The 26781-nt window shown below is 50.2% G+C and overlaps 9 protein-coding genes across 9 annotated transcripts; 4 read left to right on the top strand and 5 right to left on the bottom strand.

Annotated features, from left to right (window-relative positions):
- Nucleotides 1-526: 526 nt before the first annotated feature.
- On the top strand, nt 527-1456 carry N7509_012144 (type 1 glutamine amidotransferase; the record flags this gene model as incomplete). Its single annotated transcript, XM_056636781.1, has 1 exon — nt 527-1456. The coding sequence occupies one exon, from the start codon at nt 527-529 to the stop codon at nt 1454-1456; it is 930 nt and encodes a 309-aa protein (XP_056482811.1).
- A 157-nt stretch (nt 1457-1613) lies between these two features.
- On the bottom strand, nt 1614-3000 carry N7509_012145 (PQ-loop repeat-containing protein; the record flags this gene model as incomplete). The annotated part of the gene is made up of 2 exons (XM_056636782.1): nt 1614-2742; nt 2945-3000. The coding sequence occupies 2 exons, from the start codon at nt 2998-3000 to the stop codon at nt 1614-1616; spliced, it is 1185 nt and encodes a 394-aa protein (XP_056482812.1).
- A 380-nt stretch (nt 3001-3380) lies between these two features.
- On the bottom strand, nt 3381-4750 carry N7509_012146 (uncharacterized protein; the record flags this gene model as incomplete). The annotated part of the gene is made up of 7 exons (XM_056636783.1): nt 3381-3434; nt 3490-3820; nt 3898-4129; nt 4203-4311; nt 4367-4495; nt 4573-4616; nt 4678-4750. 7 exons carry the CDS (start codon nt 4748-4750, stop codon nt 3381-3383), a joined length of 972 nt encoding a protein of 323 aa, XP_056482813.1.
- A 558-nt stretch (nt 4751-5308) lies between these two features.
- On the bottom strand, nt 5309-7795 carry N7509_012147 (cysteine--tRNA ligase; the record flags this gene model as incomplete). Its single annotated transcript, XM_056636784.1, has 2 exons — nt 5309-7417; nt 7505-7795. 2 exons carry the CDS (start codon nt 7793-7795, stop codon nt 5309-5311), a joined length of 2400 nt encoding a protein of 799 aa, XP_056482814.1.
- Nucleotides 7796-8218: 423 nt separating this feature from the next.
- trm61 (tRNA 1-methyladenosine methyltransferase subunit GCD14) lies at nt 8219-9562 on the top strand (the record flags this gene model as incomplete). Its single annotated transcript, XM_056636785.1, has 1 exon — nt 8219-9562. The coding sequence occupies one exon, from the start codon at nt 8219-8221 to the stop codon at nt 9560-9562; it is 1344 nt and encodes a 447-aa protein (XP_056482815.1).
- A 305-nt stretch (nt 9563-9867) lies between these two features.
- On the bottom strand, nt 9868-12584 carry N7509_012149 (UBA/TS-N domain protein; the record flags this gene model as incomplete). Its single annotated transcript, XM_056636786.1, has 3 exons — nt 9868-9969; nt 10031-12151; nt 12192-12584. The coding sequence occupies 3 exons, from the start codon at nt 12582-12584 to the stop codon at nt 9868-9870; spliced, it is 2616 nt and encodes an 871-aa protein (XP_056482816.1).
- A 4227-nt stretch (nt 12585-16811) lies between these two features.
- N7509_012150 (uncharacterized protein) lies at nt 16812-20479 on the top strand (the record flags this gene model as incomplete). The annotated part of the gene is made up of 4 exons (XM_056636787.1): nt 16812-17272; nt 17322-17370; nt 17439-17826; nt 17901-20479. 4 exons carry the CDS (start codon nt 16812-16814, stop codon nt 20477-20479), a joined length of 3477 nt encoding a protein of 1158 aa, XP_056482817.1.
- Nucleotides 20480-20700: 221 nt separating this feature from the next.
- On the bottom strand, nt 20701-21735 carry N7509_012151 (uncharacterized protein; the record flags this gene model as incomplete). The annotated part of the gene is made up of 2 exons (XM_056636788.1): nt 20701-21544; nt 21599-21735. The coding sequence occupies 2 exons, from the start codon at nt 21733-21735 to the stop codon at nt 20701-20703; spliced, it is 981 nt and encodes a 326-aa protein (XP_056482818.1).
- Nucleotides 21736-22121: 386 nt separating this feature from the next.
- Nucleotides 22122-26147, top strand: N7509_012152 (CHAT domain-containing protein; the record flags this gene model as incomplete). The annotated part of the gene is made up of 1 exon (XM_056636789.1): nt 22122-26147. The coding sequence occupies one exon, from the start codon at nt 22122-22124 to the stop codon at nt 26145-26147; it is 4026 nt and encodes a 1341-aa protein (XP_056482819.1).
- Between the last annotated feature and the right edge of the window lie 634 nt (nt 26148-26781).

Raw genomic sequence — 26781 nt, forward strand, 5'->3', positions numbered from 1 at the left:
GGGATCTCGGGAGTCGGGGGGCAGGAAAGATCCTTACTCTGTACACAAATGGGAGCTGCCGGCATCTCACTAGCCCGCTCAGGCCCTTCACCTATAGGTTGACCACGATTTCCCATCGTCATTGTCAGAGGCAGTTGGAGTTGATCGGCATCGAGATTTTCACCATTCAAGGGGCGTCAGCGAACCAAAAGTGTAGGGAAGAGCGGGGCGAAAATTAAGCTCGCGGCCGGGCAACCCTAACTTTTACCTAATGCTTCCGATGCGTTGGGGTTACTTGGAGTATTCGTGCCAAGATCCTGTACAAACCTTCCATTTTTATTATTCACCGATTTCAAATATACTCTATGGCATTGATTCTTTTACCTAAACCAATCCGCGGTCACGTTGCAGTCCACAATCCGTATAATTTCCCCGGTTTCTTCGCCCATCTTGCCCACGATATTCCATAAACAAAACTTCTACAACCTGAACACCAATCCAAACCACAAGTCCTCCTTCTCAAATCAAATCAAATCAAAGTCTCAACATGGTTCGCAACATTCACATCGCCGTGCTGGATGTTGACATCCCAGCCCGCGGTCTCTACGAAGCCCGAGGCCTCTGCAGCGCACACTTCCGCAGCATCCTCCGCGAGACAGCAGCACACCTGAACGAAACCAACCCAAACATAATCGACCCTATTAATATAACCGTCACACCCTACGATATTCGCGGAGGCCATTTCCCCGAATTCCACCTGATGCGCGGCTCCGACCCTCAAGACGGATATCCCGTTCTGAACCCCATCGACGCCATCATGATCACCGGCGGTAACCCAGGCGTGTACGAAATGCCACACTCACCCTGGATGCAAGTGCTGCAGAAATTTATCAGAACCGTTTACGACGAACACTCCGAGGTTCGCATTCTGGGAACTTGCTTCGGCCACCAGCTCATTTCGCACGCCCTTGTTCGCGATCCCAAGGACGAGGTCCGCGACGTCTACGTCGAGAAGTGCCCTCTGGGAAGAGAAGTTGGAATTTACAAAGTTGATCTTAATAAGCAATTTATTCAGTCGTTCCCTTCGGCTTTCGCTCATCTTCCGCAAGGCCAGATGCGCATCCAGATGTTCCACGGTGATCGGGTCATGGCTGTTGAGAAGGGGGCTCCTGTGTCGCTGAGCGATACCCCTCCTGTTTCCCTGCCTGCTCCTTGGATTAATGTTGGAAGTACCCCTATCTGCCCTATTCAGGGCCTTTATAACCCCGGCCGTGTGTTGTCTGTTCAGGGTCACTATGAGATGGATGCCTTTGGTCTGACCAAGATGTGCAAGGATGCTGCGCCCACTATGGGATGGAAGGAGTCCAAGCTTGCCGTATTCCTGGAGCAGGTTGGTCCTGATATGGTGGATCAACAGGACGATGCTAAGTGCTTTGCTACCGCGGTTGTCTCCTTCCTGTCTGACCTGGAGGGATGACTAGTTCAAGTTCAAAGATCCAGTGTATATAAACAAACTAAAAGTCATAGAAATTTCTCGCATCAACATGAAACTATTGTGCAATATCGTAGATATAGATCTTTTTCTTTCTCGCCGTCTTTTTCTTCCTCTTCAAGTTTGGAATTTATTCCAATATTTACTCATTTTCCACGTCATCCTCGCCAGAGTTTTTCCCGTTTCGATACAAGAAAAATTGTGTGAAGATCGCCATGTCCAGCAAAAGCGTCCCCGCACTTCCCACGAGCCAGGATAGATTAACCAACACATAGCGTCCATAAAGCGCAGAAGTCTCGCCGGGACGACAGTGCGCCCGATGACGATGAGCAGAGACATCCAGCCCCTCGGAAAGAGACGACGTACCTCGACAAACAGGTGAATATGCCAGGATGGAGAGTACGTATGTCAAGTTTCCGATACAAGCGAACAAAAAAAAGAGAAGCGACACGCCATCCGTAGACTTCCGACGGAAATTCAGCAAGAGCTGAGGCAGGCGTGACCCCAAATAAAAGACGGCACACAGGTATCCGAAGAACTGGCCGAGCGGGTCCATGGTGAGGGGTTCGGGCTCGGAGCTCGAAGATTTCGAGCCGGGGCTTACATACCAACCCACAGTTCCAGCCACACAGACCAAGATGATGGCCGAGAAGTTAAAAAGGAACGATTTGAGAGAGGAGATTTGGCGGCGGCGACGTCTTTTCCGCGCAGCGCTCGCATCATTCGAATCGATGAACGGAGTTGCAGGCGAGAGGTGTGTACCGTCTACGTGAGTATGCAAGATATCACGGAACGAAGTTGCGGAATGGCGTCTTCCGTGTGCAGAGGTGGACGAGTTACGTCGTTGCTGATTTTGAGCGGGATCCTGGATTTGCACATGGCCGTTGGACTTTGGTAGAAGGGATGTCTGCTCGGTTGGTGCTGGGGCCGCGCGACTTCCATTTGCTTGGTCGTCCAACGCGCCAGTGGCAACTGGTTCTGAGTCGGGAGATGGCGTTGGCGTCGGCGATGGAGAAAGCTCATCCTTGAGTGTGAAACCTCTATAATAGAAACATTGACCTAAAAGGACAATATCCGCCAAAGTATAGTAAAATGCCAATATGATCATGGTTGGCAGTACGCCTTGCATGACGGCACCTAGGATGTTGAAGACATCACCGGCCAACCACACAACGAGAAACAAGAGTGATAAGCCATCGGCGGATCCGCGTTGGAAATTTTCAATGATCTGTGGCGAGAACACGACTACCCAACAGGCAAGGGAGATAGATCTGGAATTTATGTTAGCTGGTGGCCGTTGAACAAGAACATAGTGATTCTTGATTTCTGATTCCCGATTCGCTGGGTCGGAGAATTAAGAGACTGCTGCATGAGGCGTTGTGCAGCTTTGGAATCCAAGCGTCACACAAAACCAGGAATCCGATTGCAGAGGGACAAAATCATGAAAGATGCGATAATGGGGGCAAACCATACCCGCAGATGCCACTCAGGGCCTCGATGTTCAAATTGACTGCCTGTGGGGGAAGCATGCTGCCGACAGAGAATGATATGATCGACCGTTGCTCGAATCACAGATTGCCTTAACAATGGGCACCGGATGTGTAGCTCGATGCGAGAGAGATAAGAGCCGAAAAAATAGAGCGATCCTTTAATTCTCAATGTCAAAACATGACAATTGGATGGGGAGAGAAAAGTTGGAGAAATCCGCGGGTCCGATGTGAATGACGTCGGGTGGTCACGTGGACACAATCTATACAGTTTCACCACCAAAGAGAGTGTGATTTACTATCAGTATTTACTTTATATTGAACGTGTCTCATATTCTAGGAAAGGAAAGACGCAGATAATCTAGCTTATCGTATCTCGAATATGACATCTAGCAACCTCAAGTGGCTGGCACTGGCGGACGTCATGACATGAGCTGCACCAGCTTGTCCTGGAAGCCGCAGAAGGCATTGACAGCCTAGTACTATATGTTAACAATTCTGACCCGCGACAGGGATTGCTTGCAGTCATACCTCTATCAATTTGACATTACTGGCACCATCAAGGTCACGAGAAAAAGTGATCTGGAACTTCCCAGAGTCATTCAAATACGAAGTTCCTGGGGCCGGGAGCGGCGCAGTTGGAGCAACGTCAAATAGCGACGGGGCATTCGCAGGCTTGGGTTGAGTGCTGAGCTGCTCGAGCAAGGGTGGAGAAATAGTTAAGCGATCAATGCCAGCAAGGGAGAAGATTTCTTCGGTGGAAGTAAGGCTAGCTCCCAAAACCTGAGTCTTGGCGTTGGTCGACTTGTAGTACTCCTGAATAGCCCGGCAGAGAGGAAGCAGCTTTGCATGGTCCACAAAACTGCAAAATATTCGATATCATCAGTACAAATTTCGAAAGTAGCACTGTGAGAAAGTTTGAAGATTTACGAGACTCACCCTGGTTGGATATGGGCCCTGAGTTCGTTCACATAGGGCGAGATATAAGTACATCCTACTTCAGCGGCGAGCACGGCCTGGGACATGGTAAATAGCATGGTACCAAGAGTTCTGACACCAGCCAGTTCAAGTGTGTGACAGGCCATCATGCCCTCCCAGGTACTGGGGATTTTGATAGCGATGCGTGTGATGTCAAATCCTGGCTGGACATGCTGGAACAGCTGGACAAGTCCTGAGAGGTTATCATGTAAGAATCACAAAAATATGAAAGGTTTAAAAAATAGGAGAGAGATGGTCGAACATACGAAGAGCGTTCACAACCGTCTTCTCTTGTGAGTACGAGTGGTAGGGGTTTGTCTGAACGAGGACGGTTCCCTGGATGTGACTCGACATTCTCACAGCTAGGCGAACAATCTAGAAAGTGATGTGAGCCTACTTTCAATTCAAGCCATTTTTATTATGAACACACTCCAATTTCAACAGCCAGTTCCTCGACACTGATGGAAGAGTACTTTGGATGGAGGATCTTCGCATCCGCCTTGGCGGAGGCAACAATCTCTGCAGAAGATGGTTTCAATAGTTCCCCGAGGATGATGGCCTGGAAATAATGTTAGTTTGGATGCTACGGCCTCCGATCTAACTCTTCCTCTTGTTGGTTGGAAAGGTCAGGCTAACCTGGTTCGAGGTAGAGTGTTGGAAAGGACCGAGTGATTTAGCAACTAAATATGGTAAGTGGCTGCGTATAGTCATGCTTTTCGAATGGTCAATGTCACTACATACCCTCAATGTCCGCTGTGTCGCAGTCGACGACAGTGCGTGAGCGAAGATAGTCTAGTCCGGTCGTAGTAGCCATATTGTGAACAAAGTAGGGTAACCTTTCCAATCTGAATATGAGAAATCAAAGAATCGAGGCTTGTGGGGTTGAGGTATGTAATTCTGTCGCGGTAAATAAACACAAGATGGACGGAGAGGTCTAATAAAAAGGGCCTCGGCGCTCTCTGCGCCGAACATCCCACCTCCGTACGACCCAGTGGGGAGAAGTACCCAACGAGGTACTGCTAACCGCCGATTCAAGGGTCGGAGTTGAGCAAGTGGACACCAGTTTGCCCTATGAGATGTCTCCTGCCGACCCCCATATTCAGCCCACAGCGGGGGCGGGGAGACACGTATTGGTGCGTGTGACACGGCGATTCGTATCGAAGAAATACGTGCGGATCCGATTATACAACCTCAAGCTGAGATTAGGCTAAAAGGCAAAAATCAAAAATGATCTGCTTGCAAAAATATCTACTAAGAGAGGTATACCAAAACGCCCAACAAATGCAAATCGCGACATGGATATCGCCCCGAAATCCTCACCCCCACAGCGTAAATCTCCATCGGTACATTGAATACAACAAGATGCTTTTGTTTATTTGGCTTGGGCGGCATTCCACGCCTCGTGCGCCTTCTTCTGTCGCTCCCAGTCCTTGCGAAGCTTCTTCGCGCGGCTCTTCGTGATTTCCTCGCCTCCGGTGTCGCGGGTGGGAAGACCCTCGTCATCCCAAGCGCTATACTCGTTGGTGCGGAACATCTCAAGGTGGCTCAGCTTGCCCTTCTCGAGCTGCTTGAGAGCCTCCTGCTCGCGCTTTTGCTTCTCGAGCTGCTTTTGGCGGGCGCGGGCCTCCTTCTCTTCCCGAGCCTGGATCATCTCGCGGGTGACGGGACGGACGAGGGCCGGGAGGTTATCGCGGTCCTCGAGATAAACGCCCAGATCGAAAAGATCAATGTCACGGACGCGATCACAGAGGGCTAGCACCTCCTTTCCAGCGGAATCAGAGGATTGCAGCGAGGCAACCTTATTCCGGAAGTTGGAAAGAACCTCTGCGTAAGGCTTAGCTGTCTCAGAGGCCTCCGTGGGAGCCTCGATCTTGACTGCATCGGCAATTTGGCTAGATGAGATTCCCTCCTTGGAGCGAGCCGCCAGGCGAACAGTATCACGAATGGTAGAAAGAGGGAAGAGGAATGGCTTGGCCTCCTCGGGAACATCGATGCCTGACCATCCAATCTCGGTGCTATCGGCAGCAGCTGTTCCATTGAGACCGAAGATGTTGACGATGGAAGTAACCCATCGAGCGGCGTCTTGGACGTCCTTCGGGTTCATAGTAGCCTTGTCCGCGCTGTTGTATTTGGTGATGAATTCGGAGATGGTTTGCATGGCGCCCACAGTGTTGAATGAGTCACACAGATGCTTGTACACGGCATCCTTGGCAGTTTGGAGATCAGAGCCGAGGGTGGTGTCGGTGTTATCTCCTTGGAAGGCCGCAGGGTCCTTGACCTTCAGGAAGAAGTTGTTAACCTTGTCCTCCCAGGAGGCGCTAGAGCTAACAAGCTCATCCGTAATCTCGACGCCGTCCTTCCAGCCACCAAGGAGGAAGACGATACGCAAGCTACGCGGGTCCCAGTCTTTCCGGTCCAGAGCTTCGCGGATGGTGGTAAAGTTCTTAAGAGACTTGGACATCTTAGAGCCTGCAATGGAGAGATGACCCATGTGCAAGAAGTAGTTGACCCACTGATCATGCTTGCAGGGGTCGTGCCAGTAAGCTTCACTCTGGGCCAGTTCGTTGTCGTGGTGAGGGAATGCAAGATCAATACCACCGGAGTGGATATCCATTTGCTCACCCAGGCGAGCTGAAGCCATGGCTGAGCATTCGATGTGCCAACCAGGGCGACCCTTACCCCAGGCGCTGTCCCAGCTTGGCTCACCAGGCTTGGATGACTTCCAGAGAGCGAAATCCGAGGCCCCGCGCTTCTCAGTCGTCTTGCTTGCCAGAGAACCTTCGCCCTCGGCGGCCAGCTTGTTATCGGATCGACTCCATGGTTCCAGGCGGGCGTATGGGTGTCCGGCACCTTCGAAAGCATCAATATCGAAGTAAACCGATCCGTCCTTCGTTGCGTATCCAAAGTTGTTCTTCACAATTCGCTCCACAAAGCCGGCAATCTCAGCGCCGTACTCGGTAACACGGGTCAGTGCGTCGGGGTCGAGGACATTCAAATCGCGCATGTCGGTCAAGAAGCGTTCCTCGTACTTCTTGGTGAGCTTGGTGAAGATTCCGTGGTCATTGGCATCAATTGATGCTCCCTTAAGTGCATCCAGGTAGGGGAGCAAGACATCCTGAGCATCAGTGTAAAAGGCCTCGGCGAACAAAGCGGCATCGCCAGCCTTACTAGCACCAGCCTCGGCATCCTTCAGCACCTTCGCAGCTGAGGCCGCAGTCTTGATGTGCATTTTCACCTTGGCCTCATCGTCACCAGCCTTCTCGTTGCCCTGCAGAGCTCCTCCGCTCAACACGGTTGCGTAGGCCTTCTCCACCTCAGCTTGGTACTGCGCAGGGGCTAGCGCAGGATCCAAAAGAGAGAGGTTCTTCTTCAGGTATGCAGCGTAGGCGGTTTTCACGGTATCAATAACCTCGGGGGTAATGGTAGGGTAGGTGCCGACGAACTCGTTGAACAGGTGTTGTTGTCTGGCGCGCAGGATGATCTAAGATAAGGAGAAAAGACAACCAAGTCAGCTTTGGAAGTTCGGGGCCATAAGAGGAGAATCGTTGGCCATATCTCAATTTCATACCTTGTCATCAACATCTGTAATGTTCATCACGAAGTTGACGTCGAACTTGAAGTAGTCGCGCATAATGCGCCGAATGATATCGGTGCTAACATAGTTGCGGGCGTGGCCCAAATGCGCATCGTCGTAGACAGTCGGACCGCAAGCATACCAAGTAACCTTCTTGCCAGCGGGGTCGATTGGAACAAAGGGCGTCTTGGACTTGGTCAAAGAGTTCCAAACCTTCAGCGGCGGAAGTTGAACCTCCGAGTTGGTTGGAGGTTGCCGCCAGGGCGGCTGCTGGCGAGACGACATGGGCCTGGATAGAAGTAAGGACCTAAATGCAAACCGCCGTGGAAAGAGAACTGAGGAGGAAAAGAAGGTGAGGGGCATTCAGAAGGAGAAAAGAGCAGAAGGACGCGGGGCACAGCAGCAATGGAACTGGATGACTCGTCGCATCAACACGCACTGATTGGCCTGGCAGCACCTGACCCGCAGCCCTGAGCCCTACTTTCCTCTTTGGGCTCACTTTTTCTGCGGAGACTGACTACTTCCGACTTCAAGACTTTAAGACTCATCTCCAGTTTGACTCAGCCTTGCCATTGACTTGACTTGACTCATTAAGGCTGTGTCTCTCTGTGTCTCTATAGGTCACCATGCCCTCCCCCCTTCCTGACCCCCGGCGAATCAGCCCTCGCCGACAATGTCGCCCTCCTCCATCTGCGCCGCGATGATAGCATGCCAACCGTCCTCCGCGCCTTCGACGATAAGAACGAGGGCTACAAGGAGGGAAAGGTCTCCAACACTCGATTTGGTTCATTCCCACACAGCACTCTGATCGGTCAGAAATGGGGCTCTCAGATCGCCGCCTCCAAGGTTGATACTGGCTCTCGCGGCCGCAAACCGACCAAGCGCAAGGCCGAGGAGCTTGATGCATCCACCGGCGCCGACGATGACAGTGCCTCCACAAAGACACCAGTGGCTGCTAGCAGTGGCTTCCTCCACCTGATGTACCCGACTCCCGAATCCTGGACTCTATCGCTACCGCATCGCACCCAGGTTGTCTACACTCCGGACTATAGCTATATCCTGCACCGACTTCGTGCTCGCCCGGGCAGCACAGTCATTGAAGCTGGCGCCGGTAGTGGCTCTTTTACCCACGCTTCTGTCCGTGCGGTCTTTAACGGATACCCGGGTGAGAAACCCGCGACGAAGAAACAACGGTTAGGCAAGGTGTGCAGCTATGAGTTCCACGAGCAACGTGCGGGACGAGTGCGAGAGGAGATTACGGAGCACGGGCTAGACGGACTGGTGGAGGTGACTCATCGCGACGTCTACGAAGATGGGTTCCTCCTTGGGGACCCGCAAACAGGCCGATCGCCCAAGGCCAGTGCCATCTTCCTTGATCTACCTGCGCCCTGGTTGGCTTTGAAGCACCTGGTGCGACACCCTGCCTCTGGTGGAGAGTCACCGCTGGACCCCAACTCCACAGCTTACATCTGCACATTCTCTCCTTGCCTGGAACAGGCTGAGAAGACGATTCGCATGATGCGCAAGCTGTCGTGGCTGAATATCTCAATGGTTGAGGTACAACACAACCGCATCGAGGTGAAGCGGGAACGAATTGGACTCGATTGTGACGGAATTCGCGGCGCGACGGTCTTCCCCAAGACCGTCGATGAGGCTGCCACCAAGCTTCGCGAGGATGATGCGCGCGCCAAACGTTTTCGCTTGGGCCGTTCAGCGGATGAAGAGACTTCTGCCAAAGAGGAGGCGTCCTCCTTAAAGGAGCCAGCTGGTCCGTTGTATAGCGTGGGACGGTTGGTTCATCGCTCAGAAAACGAGCTCAAGACACATACTTCCTACTTAGTGTTTGCCATCTTACCTCGGGACTGGACTGAGGAGGACGAGCAGAGGTGTCGTCAGAAATATCCCTCGGATAAGGCGGATAATAATGACCGTATTCCAGCGGGGAAGAGTAGGAAGCAGATGAAGAGGGAATTCAAGGAGCTCCGCTTGAAGGAGGCCGCGGACGAAAAGGCAAAAGCCCAACAACCAGCAGAAGAGACCTCCGAAGCATAGGGAGAGCCATGACAAGCTTCTCGGTAGAGGGCATAATAATTCGGTGTACTATTAAAAAGGGGCATTTTCAAAAGCGTTCCATCCAGTCTATACCATTTCTATACGATGTCAATTCGAATTTATATTCAAACGCAAAATGAATTTATGATCGTAGTCTCATGTGCATATAAGCCACGAAGGGCTCTAAGCAAGTATGTTCTAAAATGTACTCCAGTCTGGAGCGGGGAAATGAAGCCAAGACGATATCGCGATGGAGTATGAAACAATCAAAATGACAGGTGACAGATGACAGGTGACAACAAAGCTCAGAGGTTATTCTCAACTCGAAACTTGTCCCATGCCTCGTTCAATGTTCCGAAAACTGCGCTAGAGATCATGCGCTGCTCGGTGGTGGCGGTGGTGGGAATCTAATCAATGTGGTTAACAGGAAACTCTTCAGCTCGTAGATGAGCGTAATTTTAAACATACCTTATCAGGGTGAACCTTCGCAATGCCCTTCATATATTGAATCTTGACCTTGTTCGGCAATACAAGCTCCGCAAGGCTAATTTTCTTCCACCCAGACTCGGCCCAGAGCACTGCATCCAAACTACCAAGCAATGCACGCAAGTTGTCTTGCTTGCCGTTCTTCCAATTGGTGATCCTCAAATCAACACTTTCAGACAGTGCGAATTTCTCATCATCCTCACGTTCAGCAGCCTTGTTGGCCTCCCGAAGACGGCTAACGGCCTCAGAATCTTGCCCAGTCCCCGAAGAACCGGAAAGATCTGACAGTGCAGATGGCTTCTTGGGCGCAGGCGTGGGCCTCTTCGCGGGTGCTGCCGGCTTTGGTGGAGCTTTGCTGATCCCGGCGGCCTTTTCGCACCGGTTACGACCTTGGATACTAGTGCTTCCACCATGGCCTGACTCCACTGCCAGCTTCCAAGTCTGCGCTGCATCTGCCCATCGCTCGAGGTGTTCCAAAGCCTCCGCTTTTCTCATCAAAGCCTTGCCGAAGAAATCTTTCATCGGCTTCGGCGAATCGCCGTTTCCAAGGTCAATCATTTCAGCTTCACCTTTAGAGGGGCCAATGACGGCAAGCATGGTCTCGGCATCATCAATAACAGCCTTAGGTTCACCGATGCGTAGACCGGTCATAGCACGATTACTGCGGATAATGATCGTGATTGGATGTTTTTCGGGGAGCATACCCAGGGCAGTAGAGTAACTTTCGTGAGCAGCAGCGAAATCACCACGTTTCCATGCCTCGGCCGCCTTTTCGCGATGACGGTGGGTGGACTGAAGAGCTTGTGGTGAGAGTGGCGGTATAGATCGAGGTGGTGCCTTCGGGCGTACTGGGACCGACGCTGACCTTTGTGGGGCAGGAGCTGGTGACGCAGGCTTCGGCTTTTGCGAGGGAGCCGGCGAGTCGAACAAATCTATATTCGACTCGGGAGCTGGTGCTGGTGGCTGAGGTCGTCTTCGCCTGGCTGGACTAACATACCCCTGCGCTGATTGTTCCTCGGCAGCGAATCTCGATGCGCGAGATCTTGGTTCCGCAGAGCTTGGGCGAGATGGTCGTTGCAGGAAGTTTGGTTGCTGGAGGTGTTGAGATGGAGATGGTTGTCGTAGGTCATTCCCACCTGGGGCGGTCGGTCGTGTAGGCTTTCGGGGAGGACCTGAATTTCCACCTTCAAGGAGCATCGCTTCATCAGTCACACTGCTCTGTGGCTGTCCAGTTTCTCCACGCCTGGGAGGTCGCGGGGGAAGCGGCTCTTCGTGTGGAGAGGATGCATCTCTCATCCACTTGGGCTGGCTTGGGTCGTGTTCCGTATTAAACTCATTCACAGCCTGTTGAAATTTCTTGCTTCCAGCTTTCCAGAATGAACCCGCAGTTTTTAAGAGGTTGTTACCAAATTGAGAAGCCATCTGAGCAGGGTCCTTGTCTGCGGCGCCCGGGCTTCGGTTATCCTCACGCGACTGGGGTGTCTGCGATCTCCCTTCCTGCATCCATGAAGGGCCATCGCGATTGCGACTTTGACTTCTGTCTCCTCGGTTATCGGATGGGCCATTTGATAGTGCCCGGCCCTGCGTCTTCTGTCGAGCCTCGGCATGTGCTGATGTTAAAAGATAGCTAACTGCACCCTGAATGTCGGTCCCCGACTGCGTAGTTCTGAGAGCTTGGCGGGACTTCTCCGCTGGGAATCCCATGTCGACTAATTCCGCAATAGCCCGATCTTCATCACTAGACGGCATAGGAGATGGATTTTGCCCGCGGTCATTGTTAAAAGGCTGCGTTTGTTCTTGCGGGCTTGGTTGACGGGGGATCTCAGAAACTGGCTTGCCTAAAAGCCCGAGGAAGTCGTCGTCGTCATCTTGAATCGCAGCGGGTGCAGGTGCAGGCTTTGGTTTCAATTGGTTAAGACCAAAGGGATCATCGTCGTCGTCGAATGCATCCAAGCCACTCGTGTTATCCTGCATCGTGATTCCTGCGCTTGGTGTGCCTTGTCGAGAAGTAACATCGATCCGCGGGGATGAAGAAGAGCGGGGGATAGGGAAATTCGTTGACGCATCGACCGGTGCCGCGGCGTTGAAAGCGGCCAGTATATCCTCTTCCTTCTCAGCGGGGGGGCGGGATGGTTTGCGAAACTGGCGTAGGGGCCTGGCTGCGAGCGCGGCCCTGTTCAAAGCTGTCCCAGAACTGTGTATTCTGGCCCCCGTATTGGGCTTCGTATCGGCTACGCTTTTCGGCTTCCTGCTTGGCCTTTTCTTCCTGCATGCGCTTCTGTTGTTCCAGGAGAGACAGGTTCTTATTGTTGTTGGAGGAGTTGAACGACACTAGATTCGCGAAGCTGTCTCCGGTGGAGGTGGCGGGTTTGGCCGGCGAATTGGAACGGTTCGAAGCAGCGGACATTGGTGTCGATCGACCAGAGGTGCCATTTGATCGTACATTTGGGAACATGAAGCCAGAGCCCATTGGAGGGGGTTTGTTGGCGGGCGCATCTGAGTTGGAGGACCAACTCAGCCCGTTCAAGTCGTCCATAGTGGGCTAGGTGTTGCTCCGGGGAGGAGTTGGAGCTTGGAAAGGATGCCTGATGGAAGTCGGGTGGGTTAGGAGATTATGGATGGATGCAATATATGTGCCATGATCTCACCACGCACACGAATAATGAATTGAGGATGTTTGCTAAGGACAAGCTTCCTGGGGCGCATTGAAGGACAGTTGCGCCCCCCCTGCTGTGGGGGAGATCCGGCACGTGATGTTTCATCACCACTGCCGGCTTCAACGGCTATTGCTAGTAGTGGATATACTAGTAGATAAACGAAGCATAAACAGATGTTGATAAGTAATTAATCTTCCAGAGCTATCCTTAGTCATAAAGTAAGTACTTTGTTTATTTAAAATGATTTGGTAAGTGGAATGCCCGATTCTTATCCTACTACTAGTAAAGTCCATTAAGCTCGGGCGGGCGACATTTATATAGTGTGGGGCACGAGATTTGGATACATATTCTATACTTAGAACCATTGGCACCACTCCACGTGCATTTTTGTTCACTGGCAGCTTTTACCCGGGTGGGATGTTCCAAGCCCTGGAGGTTACCACTGGCACCTAGTACCTACTAGGTAGTACCTAGGTAGGTACTTTGGAATAATCCTCGACCACCTGGGCAGACAACCCGAATATCTTCAATCCAGTACCTTTGAGGTAGTTTAGTCAAGAGACTATCCAATGTGATAAGACAAGAAAGGACAATATGCGATAACTAGTAGAAAATAGAAATACCGATTCAAAGTTCCTGTGACCAAGGAGGAAAGTATTTCCTTCTATTTTGAGTAGTCCACAGTTTCGATGCAATTGAGTATGAGAAGAATGGACAGATAATCAAGTCTTTTCAACAATTTGGAGAGTTCCATCACCATTTTTTGATATAACGACGAAATGCCAATCGGAAGCAATCGATAGAGATATCAGTTCTTCACCAACGGAGTGAGAGCTTGGTCCATGCTAGTAACAGTGCCATGTCGACGCACGCATTACTCCTTCAGATATTCAATTCAAACTGTATCAGCTTCAATATAGATAGAGCGCCTTGGAACAATAGTTTTTTTTCTAATAAATCAATTACATAGCTGAGCCAAATGCGCCTGTAGATAAATATAGTGCCTGTCGCGTGCTTTCAACCATGGGTGTGTAACATCCGCAAGAAAAAAGAAACATCGAAGCTACTGGCAGTACCTAGGTATGCCAAGTCAAGACAGAACCAAAGACACAGAAAATGCTATCCAGGATACTTCATACTCGCATTTGATTCCTGACTGTGGCGTCTCTTCGTCTCAACACCGCTAGCTTTATGCGGGGCGCTACCGAGAGCATTGCTGATCTTGGTCGGTCTAGAGATCAACAATATCGCAGGCTAGCTCAATATCAGACCGACTCTTTCACGTCCACTCCGCATCAGCCTCTGCAGTACTTCCCGTGTGTGAGATCTGCTCTCTCGCCTCATGCTCTTGCCCCTTATTAAACACATCATTTTCGATGGATCACAAATAGCACTGCTGGTTAGCCGCGACACTTTTGTGCATAATACGAATCTTATTATCCAAGGTACATACGAGGAAACCTGGTCAAATCAATCCCATTTACAACATATAGCTCTCACGTACAATTGCCCGCTCAGCTAGGCGATGCAAGAGAGAAGCAACATGCGATATTTGGATGTAAAAGTACTAATTCCTTCGAGGTTGATGTATCATTTTAAATGCAATTTACAATACCTCAGTGTACTACCATATGATCGACGGGGAAGTTAGAAATGACATATTCCAGTTACTCCAGAGGTATAACTCGCGACAGAGATCCCCGCCCTGTTTCGTACGGCGTTCCTACTAGTTCTTCGTAAAACTTGAAATATGCGACAAACTATGGGAATATACAATCCTTTGCCCTATATATAACAAGCCGCTAACCAAGTATAGTTAAGCGTGGTAAATATATTACCATGTACACAATATAAAGTGGGGGCGAGCCAAGCTCCCGATCATGATCCTTTTCAGGTCCGAACACCCTGATCTCCCGAGGAGTGGATACACGATTTTTTAAAGGAACCCTCGGCACCGATCGTAATTGTAAGTTCTGGTTCTTTCTCTGGATGACGATGGTCATGGCTTTGAACAATATATTAATATATTTAACGTTCACGACCTCGGCTTTTGCACCAGGCCGAATGACCTGCAGCTAGCAATGCGCCAACTACACCTTACTATATCAGGTTAGGGCCATTCGTGGAAGGGAAAGGGGCAGACCAGCTTGTTCAATCCCCAAAATGCCATTCATGGTCCCGCAGTTTAGACCGGACTCCGTGCGCTTGCAAATTGCAGACTGACCTGGACAGCGAACCGTTGCATCATGTTTAATTTCCTACCCTTCTCCGAATTTGAATTAGAGCTGGCTCGTATACGGAGACTTTCAATGGTCATTTGGCTGATTTACCCCTGAGCCACCAAAGTATATGGGGTACCTTGGAATACAAATGGATTTGTGGAAGAAGAAGAAGAAGAAAAAAAAATTATGGAAAAAAGCAAACAAGTAATTTCCCCGACTGGCTATATCGGAGCAAATGATGTGCGGGAAGGCTTCAGTGATACAATCTGACAAGCCAAAAGCATTTCGAAGGCCTCGACTGGGCCTACACGTGTACTATATACGCACCTAAGTTGACTCAGCCATCTGTACGGAGTACCCGACACAAAATAGACAACTCAAAGCGAGAGTCGACGTGCGTGGGCCAATGCGTTGGAAAGATAGGCTGGGAGTCTCCACCGTCAACTGCAGCACAATGGGATTGCAGCGTTAGGTTCATAGCTCACTACATGTAGACTCGGACATCAACCTGTGCCGTTGTCTTAGAGGGAGAACCCGACTCCTTACCTGGAAACATCCCCGATGCAGGCAAGAGTCGGCAGCTGGCAAAGTCAATTGTGTGCCCAACCGCCCAGGAACAATGCATGCACGGCGCCGGAGCCGTTGTGATAGGCCAACGAGCGTGCAGGGACAGCGAATGGAGGACGGCTAACGAGGACAACAACTCGACAGATCGAGTGCCATGACCCCACTCACCCGCGAACCCCTAGTTGCGGATGGCGCCGATACCTCCGATGACCTCGTCTCTGTCAATTCATCGTGCTGCTTGCAGCTGTTGCCCGTGCTAGCAATTGACGGTGAACTTGGCTCGATAGATATGTACGGAGTACCTCGTACATATACAGCCTCTTACCGCGCCTTTATACGAGTCACCCAGCTTTTGGGGGCTGACACTATTGAAGCCGTATTGTGACAGATCATTGAAATCTGTCATCAGTATCTTGGCCACATTCCGCGCGTTGACCAAGCGATCTACATGGCTTCCGGCGGATCAGCAGGCTTTTTTCTAGCCGGAGTCTCACTCAGGCATGGTGTGAACAGGGAACGGACGATATTTTTTGTTGATTAATTTACGATCCGGTATTTAACAAGGTCTGACCGGATCAACCCTGGCGGACAGGTCGGATGGGAGGACCGAGGAGAACGACTAGTAAATAAAAAAACACTCTAGTGGATTTAGCAGGTTAGACGAAGAGGGTCAGGGGGGGGGGTGGGAGGAAGAGCCAATCTCCGAACAAACGGCGAGGCTCCTAATCTCTTTTTGTCTTGAGTGACCCGCCACTGATGCATCGTGAAGGAGCTGATCCTTGCTCGATCGACAATTCTCGATCGGTGGGTCTATGGATACATGGGTTGATGGTATGATGGATCCATACCCTAAGGTACGGAGTAGCCACACTCGCGTGGGTGTTTATTGTCCAGTACCTTGTCGCTTGACCCTGCCCCCCAAAACTCAAATACAACTTGTTAAACAATTGATGGTCTTTTTTCGGAAGCCCCGCGTTCTGGAATTTCCGACTAGCGGTGTCATCTGCTCGTTTATATGTAGGGGCAGTCCGGGGCTGGGCTCCAGCCTGACTCTTCTTGACTTTTTTTGCTATTTTGATTGCATATAGCTCGTTACCCTTACCAAACGCCTCACCTCGACCGTAACATTATTAATTTTTCCAATTCTTTTACACCGACCTCCCTTAATACCCAGCCTTCCTCAACCTCCATCATAATATACGCGAGCCTACCACTGGGATATGCGATCGGCATTCGGAAAACACTCTATCCTCAAATAGAGGCGCCACTGAGACAATCAACAAAGTTCGCGCGCGTGATTGAACTGAAACTTCCAACATGAAGTGGCCATTATTTTTCACGATCCTCCTGTTGTTTCTGTACTGCAGTGAGACATTAGCTGCTCCGGCAGTAGAGTTTCAGCGCCGAGGGCCGGACGCCGTTGCGACTACCGATAAAAGTGAAGAACAGAGCGCGACCAAAACTGCAACAGACGATGGATCAGCCCAGACATCCACTTCAACCGCGACGGACGCGAATGAAGCCAAGACAACCATATCCAAGGCCGCTCACACGGCCTCTACTACTACAACTAGCGATGCCACAACTGTTGCGACTACCGTTCCATCGCTAGATACCTCTGCCGCATCTGGCGGCTCATCATCACAAAATTCAACAAAGTCGATATATACTGGAGGACTCCCGCTTCAACCCGACCTCAGCCCAGCGTTAGGAGTGGGTGGATTCATTCTGTTGATATCCGGGGCAGCTCTGGCCCTGATAGGAATCCGGAAAAGATGGTGTGTTTTCAACCGGAGGATAAAGAAGAGCATTGCTAATGATCGACAGGCTTTATATCTCTTTATCCACAGCATTCCTCGCAGCATTGGGTGTGATAGTGAGTTTCCTCGGGCTTTTCGATACTATGGCAAGATGGGATGTCACTAACTGATAACTCTAATTCAGGTTCTGATCGAATATGTGATGAACCCCCCTGTCACTAATGCAGTACAGGGTGGATATCTTGTTGCTGTAGTTGTCACTGGAGCTGTGTTTGGAGGACTAGCTCTGGTTTTCAAAGAAATCACCGAAGGACTTTGCTGTCTATTAGGCGGTTTCTGCATTGGAATGTGGCTGATGACTGTCAAAGCCGGAGGTCTCGTCACCGAGAGCGGAGCAAAAGTTGGATTCATCATCGCATTTTCTGCTGGGTTCTATTGCCTATCCTTCAGTCATTATACTCGCTCGTATGGGTCTATGGTCTGCACTTCTTTTGGAGGCGCCACTGCCTTGGTACTCGGTATTGATTGTTTCAGTCGGGCAGGCCTCAAGGAATTCTGGCTCTATGTCTGGGGTAAGTTCATTTCTTTTACATTCTCCAAACTGCAATATTGTACGAAATGCCAGAGTTCTAACGGTTCGACACAGGACTGAATGACAACATGTTCCCGCTGAACACCAACACTTATCCTGTTACGCGTAATATTCGTGTCGAACTTGCTATCACAATCATTGTGACTGTATTCGGTGTCATTGCTCAGATGCGACTATGGAAGGTGATCAAAGAGCGCAGAGCAAACGAAGCAAGTTCTCGCGAGGAGGAAGAGAAAAAGAAAGAGGAGGCCGAGGCGGAAGTCGGCCGACAGCTCGAGAAGAAGAACCAGCAGGAGCGTGCTGAATGGGAACGGATGTATGGCAATGGCAGCGCCAAGGAGCCCTCGATGACCGAAACTGCGGTGGCTGATGACTCAAGAAGAGGATCGGACGGCTTCAACTCCTCAAATAATGAGACTGCACATTCCATCGAGATGAAAGAAATGGCGAGTCCCGATGCCCAAGGCGGTACTTCTGACTGCGGCAACACGCTTGATGCAGTGGAAGAAGTCACCCCGGAAGGCGCTGAAGAGGAAGAAAGTCCAAGCTGCGGTCAAAGCCACCACACGCCGGATGATCAAGATGAACGTGAGCCTGATTCGCACTCGAACACTGATATATCGCGACCTGCCACTCCGCCCCCCGAAAAGGCTTTCCATGTGAATACGAATGTACGCGACGATACCTCTGAGAATGGTGCTATTATGGGCTCCGAGGCTGGTACGCCTCGATCAAAACGCTTTTCTGGAATGTCATTCAAGAATCGTCTGTCATGGCGCAGTGGCAATGGGACGAAGCTCAATCACCAATCAGACTCCGAAGAGGCTCTGGTTGCTCACGATGATGCTACTTCCTCCGTGGCTGGAGTTGTCGATGACATTCAAACACTGAGCTCCCGTCGGTCAAGTATCGCATCTGAAACCCACAAGGAGACAGATGATGCAACGCAGCAGAGCGAGTCAACTGTGAAGGCGCTACCTCAGAAAAACATTCTTCAAGAAGCGGAAGGGAATCACCTCAACTCCCAGCCAGAAAAAGCAGCGAAGTCAATTGTTGCTGTAGATTCATCAGAAAGCCGCCCAGAGGACGAAAGCGTTCTTGTCTTACCACAGACCAACGACGCGCAAAAGTCCACCGAGAAACCTGTTTCGGATAAGAAAACAACACACCCCCCCAAAGCAAAGGATCTCCCGACAAAGCAACCCGAGCTAGCAGCAACGGTCGAGCCATCAGATATACCCAAAGTAACGGAGAAGGCCGAGACAGCAGGGAAAATTGAAGAAGTTCAAAAAGACAGGACGGAGATTGAGAAGACAGAGACACCTGCCGAAAAGCCTAAGTCTCAGAATAAATTGAAGGAGATTTCCCTGGAAAAGCAATCAAAGTCTCCTCCAGGACCTGTCGAAAAGCCCGAAGAAATTCCCGAGCTTCGAGAACCCGAGACCGAAACGAAACCTGAACCCAAGCCTAAACCGCAACCGATACCCATCAGGAAGCCAGTAAAACCAAAGCTGGATACTTCGACGGTCAACCGTATCCCGGAACAAACTTCAAAGGTTATCCATACATTCCGTACAAACGAGTGGGCCAAACATCTGGCAGATGCCGAAACGCCTGACCTTGAGCCTCTTGAATTTGAGCCTGAGCCAATCGAACCTACGAAGGCTGATGAAGCTGCTGCTCCAGTCAAAGTGGATGAGCTGCTTCAGACGCCACTTAATGCCCAGCCTCCCCCAGCAGTGACCAGCCCCATGGAAAGCTCAACAAGTCCCGATGAAGCCCGCCGACGATCCCGTCTCTCAATGGCCCCTGTCACCGACGTGCCTCGATCAAAGACCAGAAACAGCACTCACGCAATGTCTGGAGCAAAATTACCAATTATGTCTCGGAATATTTCATCGTCGTCTTTGGTCGCGCAGCAACTCGCAGCAGACGACGGTCATGGTCCTCTCAGAAGTCCCTCGGCACCACTACTGACTCTTTCTACGCTCAATACCGGACATGATAATGACAAGGAGCAAATAGAATCACCTCGTTGGAATGGGCCACCACCTCTTCTTGCCGTGCGTGAGGATATGGTGCGCAACCGAATGTCCTCAACCTCATTACGATATGACCCATGGGGATCCCGAAACGCTTCTCGACAGTCCTTGGTTGACCCAGCTCGAGTCATGTCACCAACCTTGTCCATTCCCGATGAAGGAGACGAGGAGCCCACGGGGATGACCACACCAATTCACGACGATGACGACGTTCCACTCTCCAAGCGCCGTGCCATGCTCCAGCGTCAGACCATGGAGTCGCCATCAACGACAAGCCTCCAAGGCTTTGACCGAGCCCGATCGCCTCCGGCTGCTTCAACAAATCCCGGAAAGCCAGCCGCTGCAATGGCAGCATGGCGCCAATCGATGCGAGAAGACATCTCGTCAAGACGTGATCCACTAACACTCAATTCATCACCAACGAGCCCCGAGAGACCACAAAGCCTCTGGGGGTCTGTACAGCAGATGAAGGACGCCTCAAACACGCGAGTGGGTGATGCAATTGCGGAAGGTATGCAAAAGGGCAGCATGACCGATTTGCATCGCCAGGCAATGCGGCGAATGCAGGCTTCCGCCAACCGAAAATTGTAGATGTTGATGAGTTTTGATACCCTTTTGTTTATTCGTTTATGTTACTTCACTGTCCACCTCTTTCGGCCATTCACGATTCGGAGTTTTGGGAAACACGAACGAGACGTTATAAATAAGGTTCGATGCACATAATTCCTAATGAAATAATAATTCAGGTGAATGCCTTTCTATTACATACAAAATGCGATCTAGATTTCTCGAATGCTCCTCCGCTCAACTATTTATTGCAAGAAGTGCTTCGGCGCCTTTTCAAACATCTGGATTGCCTGTTCCAACCTCTTTTCATACCCCTCCTCTTCCTGGCCATCTTGATCATCTATCATTGATTCATCTTGCTCAGTCTCGAGTCCAAGCTCAACTTCCCTCTCGCCTGCGCCTCGGGCCGTATTCACAGACAATATATCGCGATAAAGACCAATTGACGCTGGCAGTTTAACCCCATCAATACCATCTTTGCTCATTTTGATGAATCGCGCGTCAACTAGTCGATACTGAGCTGCCCAGACATGTGGGTCGGCTACTTCCATAGCCATTTCCCATGTCGAATCGGCGCCCAGACTAACTGACCCACCAACAGGCACGCCTGATAGAGCACCGATTATGGCCGACGAGACACCTGCTGATATATTTGCACTCTGGCCATTCGATACTACTACCTGAGTCCCTTCTAGAAGGTATAGACCAGTCAAAAGCCATACCTTGGGCCGACGAGCGAACTTAAAGTTGAGAAGATAGGCACTATGTGCAGCCGAGAGCCATAGTTTGAGCTTTTGCTGTGCCGCGGGAGTTGTGAGGATGTTATCTGTGAGGAATGCCTCAGGGCTGTGTATTAAGAAGTCAACATTGACCGGCGAGCTCAGGAGCGGAAGGCTAATATACTCTTTTAACGTGATTCTAGACCCTTTCTCTGCAACGATGATTCGTTCACGGTCTTTATGGTATGCAAGACCGAGATTCATGATATCGCCAACCTCCACGCCGACGGCTGGAGATAAACGCGAACAGCCCCGGAATACCGCATTTGATACATTCGTGGTATAGGCATGCTCAAGCAGGCCCTTTTCGCTAAAGAAAGGGGTCAAACTAATTTACCACAGCAGACAAGGAAAGAATACTCACTCTAGTAATTCATGGGTGTAGTGACGAGCAATCATCGGCTGCCAATATTTCTCCAGGACGAGCGAACCAAGGGTCAGTGCCTCGGGCCGCTCCCCGACTCCATACAAAAAGAACGAAGAGTCATCACTGGCCCCCATACTGAACAGATGCGAGAATGCTTAAATCGCCAAGATCAAATCAACCATGCACCATGCGTGGATTAGTGTTTAATGTCGTCCTGGGCGCCATGTCGCTATTTACTCTTCCTTTTGCTTGTTTTTTGTTTTTGCCTTGCTGTCACCGCGGGGCTTCAGACAACCCCGCTAATGCCTTTCTAACCTAAATCGGGCAAAATTTGGCGAGCGGATTCGACAACCCCGGTGATAATAATACCAGAAGTGATGGGATAGGGCACCCTAATCACTTCAGTCCCACATCTGCTTAGTGCTTATCTCGAGCGGACATCAAGGACTTTCTACAATTGCCCGGTTACCGGAGGAGAGAAACAAACAATGTTGCTTTACCCCCACTGCTGAAAGCAATTATGGATTTCGATCACTTCCTCGATCTTTGCGGAAGATCACCCTTTGCTGAAGAATATCGAGGAGATTTAGATGCAGTATGGGGCTTACTCCAGAAAGAGCAGCCCAAGGCGGATGCGGAGCCGGGTGCTCGCGCAGAGTATCTGCGGTGTTCCTCAATCTACTCGATCTTGATCGGCAGGTTCGGAGATGCTTATAACAGCCTCGATGAATTACAGGGAATTTTGGATCAAGTGTCTCCTGAATGGGGTCTGCGATTTACGAATTACTCCCTACTCGCCGACTATACTCGCCGGTACCCTCCATCCCTGCACTTCTATCACGAACGAGGTCGGCCAGTGAATGTTGCAATGTTGAGCGATATTGTCGGCCCCTTTGATATCATGCAAAGGATGCTGGCCAATGTTAATAAATACATGGCCCAGGGGGTGATTCGTGACCAAGGTTTCTGTCAGATTCTGGGTGCTGCGTCCGGGTTTCCTTTGCTGCTTCGGAACGCAATAAGTCTCTACCATCCGTTGTCGCCTGGTAACGGGATAAATGCAAACACCAAGGACCCTGCGGCAGTATTGGAAGCTTTATCAAAATTTTCAGCTTCATTGATGAAATATCGCGACTTGTCAGAGAATAATGGAGCAAAAGGGATCGCGATCTATTTGGGCGAGTTGATTCTTGAACTCCATTTAGCATGTCAAAGTCCTGCCTCCGCGGATATTATGAAGGAGATGTATCAGAAGTGTGATAGCATCAGCGACTATGCTGGTCTAGCCAGATTAAAGATGATGGAAGGGGATAGTCTTGTGGGTCCGGGATTTACCAGCCCTCTCTCGTTGAATATCATCATTGCGGATTCGTTTTCAGGTACTGCTGATGACTCAATATGGGATCCTATTGAATTTGACCTCAAAGTCACCTACTCCTCCAAAGCCCGAGATTGTTACGATGCTGCACTGAAACTTTTTCAAACGTCCGGCTCGAAACGTGGACAGGCAGCGGTTCTACTTCGCCAGGCCTGCTGTTTACACAATTCCGTACGCCATGAGCGAATTACAAATCCACAGGACTTGGATACACTAGCGGAAGCAGAGTTGAAGCTCAAATGCTCTATGGAGCTATTCGGTCGAGACGAAACAAACATACAGATCGCCAGAGCCCATCAAATATTGATAGGTATCACGAAGGGGAACCCCCGTGAAGCGAAGGAAACTGCATCAGCCATAGGCAGGTGGGGTGCTGAGGCCCGAAATGAAATAGTTGTCCACTTCATCGCTGTTCTTTTTCTACGATTTGCACATCAAGAATGGTTCAAGTTTTCCAACATGGATACTGCGCTACTAGGATGGGAATGCGCATACGAAGTAGCGAAGCCCATTGGAGATGTCATTCCGCTATTCCAGTCAGTGGTTTCTCGTGCTTCGGTCCACCACGAAATGTTCAACTCAGATGCATGCCGGATTTTCATCGAAGAGGCACTTGGCATGCTCGATGAAGTGATAGAATATCTTGACTCGAAAATCGAAAGTAGCGGCGATGACCAGCTAGGAAAAACAGACAAGTCGACGCTGCTGACTAGCAAGTCAAATCTGCTTTGGACTTTTAGCCACAAGGTTAACAGTATCTATCTGCGACTAGAGGATCTGCAGCGATTCCACGATTTTCAAACAAAACTCGCCTTTTGGATCGAAAATGATCCTTGTTTTCACCATTTTCGAGAACAGTTACAAGGAGAGGACAGGACATGGGCCTTCGACCCTGCAATTACCTATCCGCCTAGCAAAATAAAAAGAATATGGAAGAAGGCTCTTGCTGATGATGCTGCAAAGATGGCATATGGGTCAGCAGAAATTTCGTACCGCCGTCTGCTAGAAGAAGGTGATGTTGCCAAGGCTGAAGCTTGTTTCAACCAATTTATCGAGCAAGCAGAGAACAAGCTTGAGCGTCTCTGGACTAGAGACTTGTATCGGATACTAGCCTGCGAGCGAGTTGGCGATGCAACTAAGGCGCGCGAGATTTTAGACTCCATGACGGATAATGAGCTATTTGATGGAAATATCGATGATTTCCAGCAAGGTTATGGTGTTAGAGGGTCTTTTTCTACGGTGGCGGAAAATGCGCTGTCGTTCTGTGTGTTTGGGTGCGACTTGGACAGAGGTCATCGAGTCATCGATATTATTTGCAAGATATCTCCGACATTCTTCGAACAACAGAGTGAAAGCGCACTGGACTTTTCGTTCCGACTTGGCTTTTTCGGTGCTGTGATGAGGGATAGACGACCGCTGGCAGAACTCGCGTTCTCTAAGCTACTCGAAGCGCGAAATATCATCGATAGACGAAGACTCCAGACGACTGACTTGGATGCGAAGATTGGAAGCTCCATGGCTGCATGGACAACCGAAGTCTATTTGAATCTCGCGCGGATCTGTCTTAGTTGGAACGATTCAAAGACTCCCATTGAGCTTGCCTCCAAATATGACCATGGCCATTTCGAAGATATCTCTTGGAAGGAACATGCTCTTCTGTTTGTCGAGATGAGTAGAGCACGGGCAGTGCTTGAGTCCCTACAGTCCCAGGCAAAAGAAGCGCAAAGAGTCTCTGGTGCGCCAAAAGTGGCACCTCTTACTGCTGCAGTTCATAAAAGGCGACTACTGCGATCCCTAAGCTCCCTGAGGAGTCTGACTCCCGAGCAAGAGAAGGAAATAACTGATCTTAGGGAGGAAATCAAAACTCTTGAACAGGATGGCAATTTGTCATCTGCCACGACATTCATTGAGACGGTCAACTCTATCATTCAGCCTCAACAGCTTTATAAAAGCATCGATGATAATGCGGTGGTCATAGAAGCTACTTTTGGGCCTCGTGGGCTGGTTGCATTTGCAATCACCAGGGAGGGCATTCAACAAGCGATCCAAGGACCGACTCGAAATTTTGATATACGTCGACCCGTCATGCTCTCTATGAAGATTCTACGAGAAATGACAGGTTACGCAGGAGAAGAGGAAGAGAATCGCAAGAGAAAGATAAAAGAACTGACCAAAGGCATTTCGGACATCTTGCTGTCACCTTTTACGGAGACTATTCGATCAAAGTCCCATGTCATTTTCTCCTTGTCGGATCCACTCACTGCATTCCCATTTTCGATCCTGCCCTTCGATGGGAAGCCCTTGATCATGCACGCGGCTGTTTCACAGGTGCCTAGCCTCACGGTCTTGTATTACCTGTCCCAGCGCGAATCTGAATCGGTAGCACCATCTGTTTCTGTTCTAGCTAAGTCACCGCAGGAGACCGACGAACCATTGGGTGCGACAAGAGGTGGCACAGAAGTCAATTTACACATGGCGGGCATTGAAGCCGTTAACATTGCGCGTATGTTTGCTACGTGGCCCATCGAAGCGTCCCATCTCTCGAGAAAGGATTTCCAAAAGTACGTGGAGGGTGGATCTCGAATCATGCATGTTGGGACCCACGGAGACATCAACTACCGTAATCCGTTGCTTTCGTCCATATCCATCGGACATGGCCAGGATTTCCGCGTCGTCGATATGTCTGCTACTCGAAGCAGGGTCAATCTTCTTGTTTTTGCGGCGTGTTTAAGTGGATTTGGAAAGGCGACTATCGGTAGTGAAGTTTTAGGGTTCTCCCATGTCGTTTTAAGTACGGGCTGCCAGGCCTACATGGGATCATTGTGGAAAGTGAGCGATTTCGGCTCTATGTTTTTGATGACGCTGTTTTATCGACGGCTGAAGAGTCATCCGGAGCTCACGGTGGGGGAGTTAGTTAGACAGGCACAGCTGGACCTCTTTAGCATGGATGGAGATAGGGCCAGTGTGTTGCTTGATGAAATGGTAGAACCGTGGGAAACACAGGAGCAAGGAGGATCTGAGAGTGCAGCCGAGTTTGTGCCAGATGCCGAATTTCTTGTTCTGACTTTGAGGATGATTCTGAGTCAGTTAGACTGGACTAGTCCATTCTATTGGGCACCTTTCACTCTGGTGGGATATGGAGGTTTCCGATTTATGGGCCAAGACTAGCAGACTGGCTTGGTAGTTATTCATGAACACTGGCAGCAGTGTGCCAGTGGGGATCCCAGATTCGACAGATGGTATATGCATATAGAATGCATATTCGAATATATGCTAGTGATGCATCGGCAGTTCCACCTAGGCACTAGGACCTTGAAAGGGGCGTTGATCGTAGTGGCCTGTGCTGGACCAAGGGCGTCGACTAGTCCATCTGACAGCCGCGGATGCTCTTCTCCGTACGAGTCCCCAGTCAAGGCGCAGCTGCAGACGAACCAGAACCAGCGCCCCGGGTAAAACTAGTGGGATTGGCCCACTTGTCCCGGATGAGATGAGATGAGGCGAGGCGAGGTGAAACAAGGGAGGCCAATTAATATTAATCACGGTGAAACCGGGGCAAACGCAGGCCGTTGGAGAGATGGAGAGTTAGTCTGGCTTGGACATGGACATATAACCCCATAAGATCCCATTTCTCACGGTGGTTGAGGGGGTGGCTATAGATATCAACCCGACAGAGGTGAGTACAGAGTGAAGAGTGAAGAGTATAGCTCTGCCTGGAACTTGAAGGATTTTCGCCTCGTTTTTTCGGCTCGCCATTTTCTCTTTCTTTCACTCTTCTTCAATCTTCAATCTTCAATCTTCAATC

The sequence above is a fragment of the Penicillium cosmopolitanum genome (assembly GCF_028827165.1).
Source record: "Penicillium cosmopolitanum strain IBT 29677 chromosome Unknown utg000011l:1.0-3548175.0:1.0-3550911.0, whole genome shotgun sequence".
NCBI lineage: Eukaryota > Fungi > Ascomycota > Eurotiomycetes > Eurotiales > Aspergillaceae > Penicillium > Penicillium cosmopolitanum.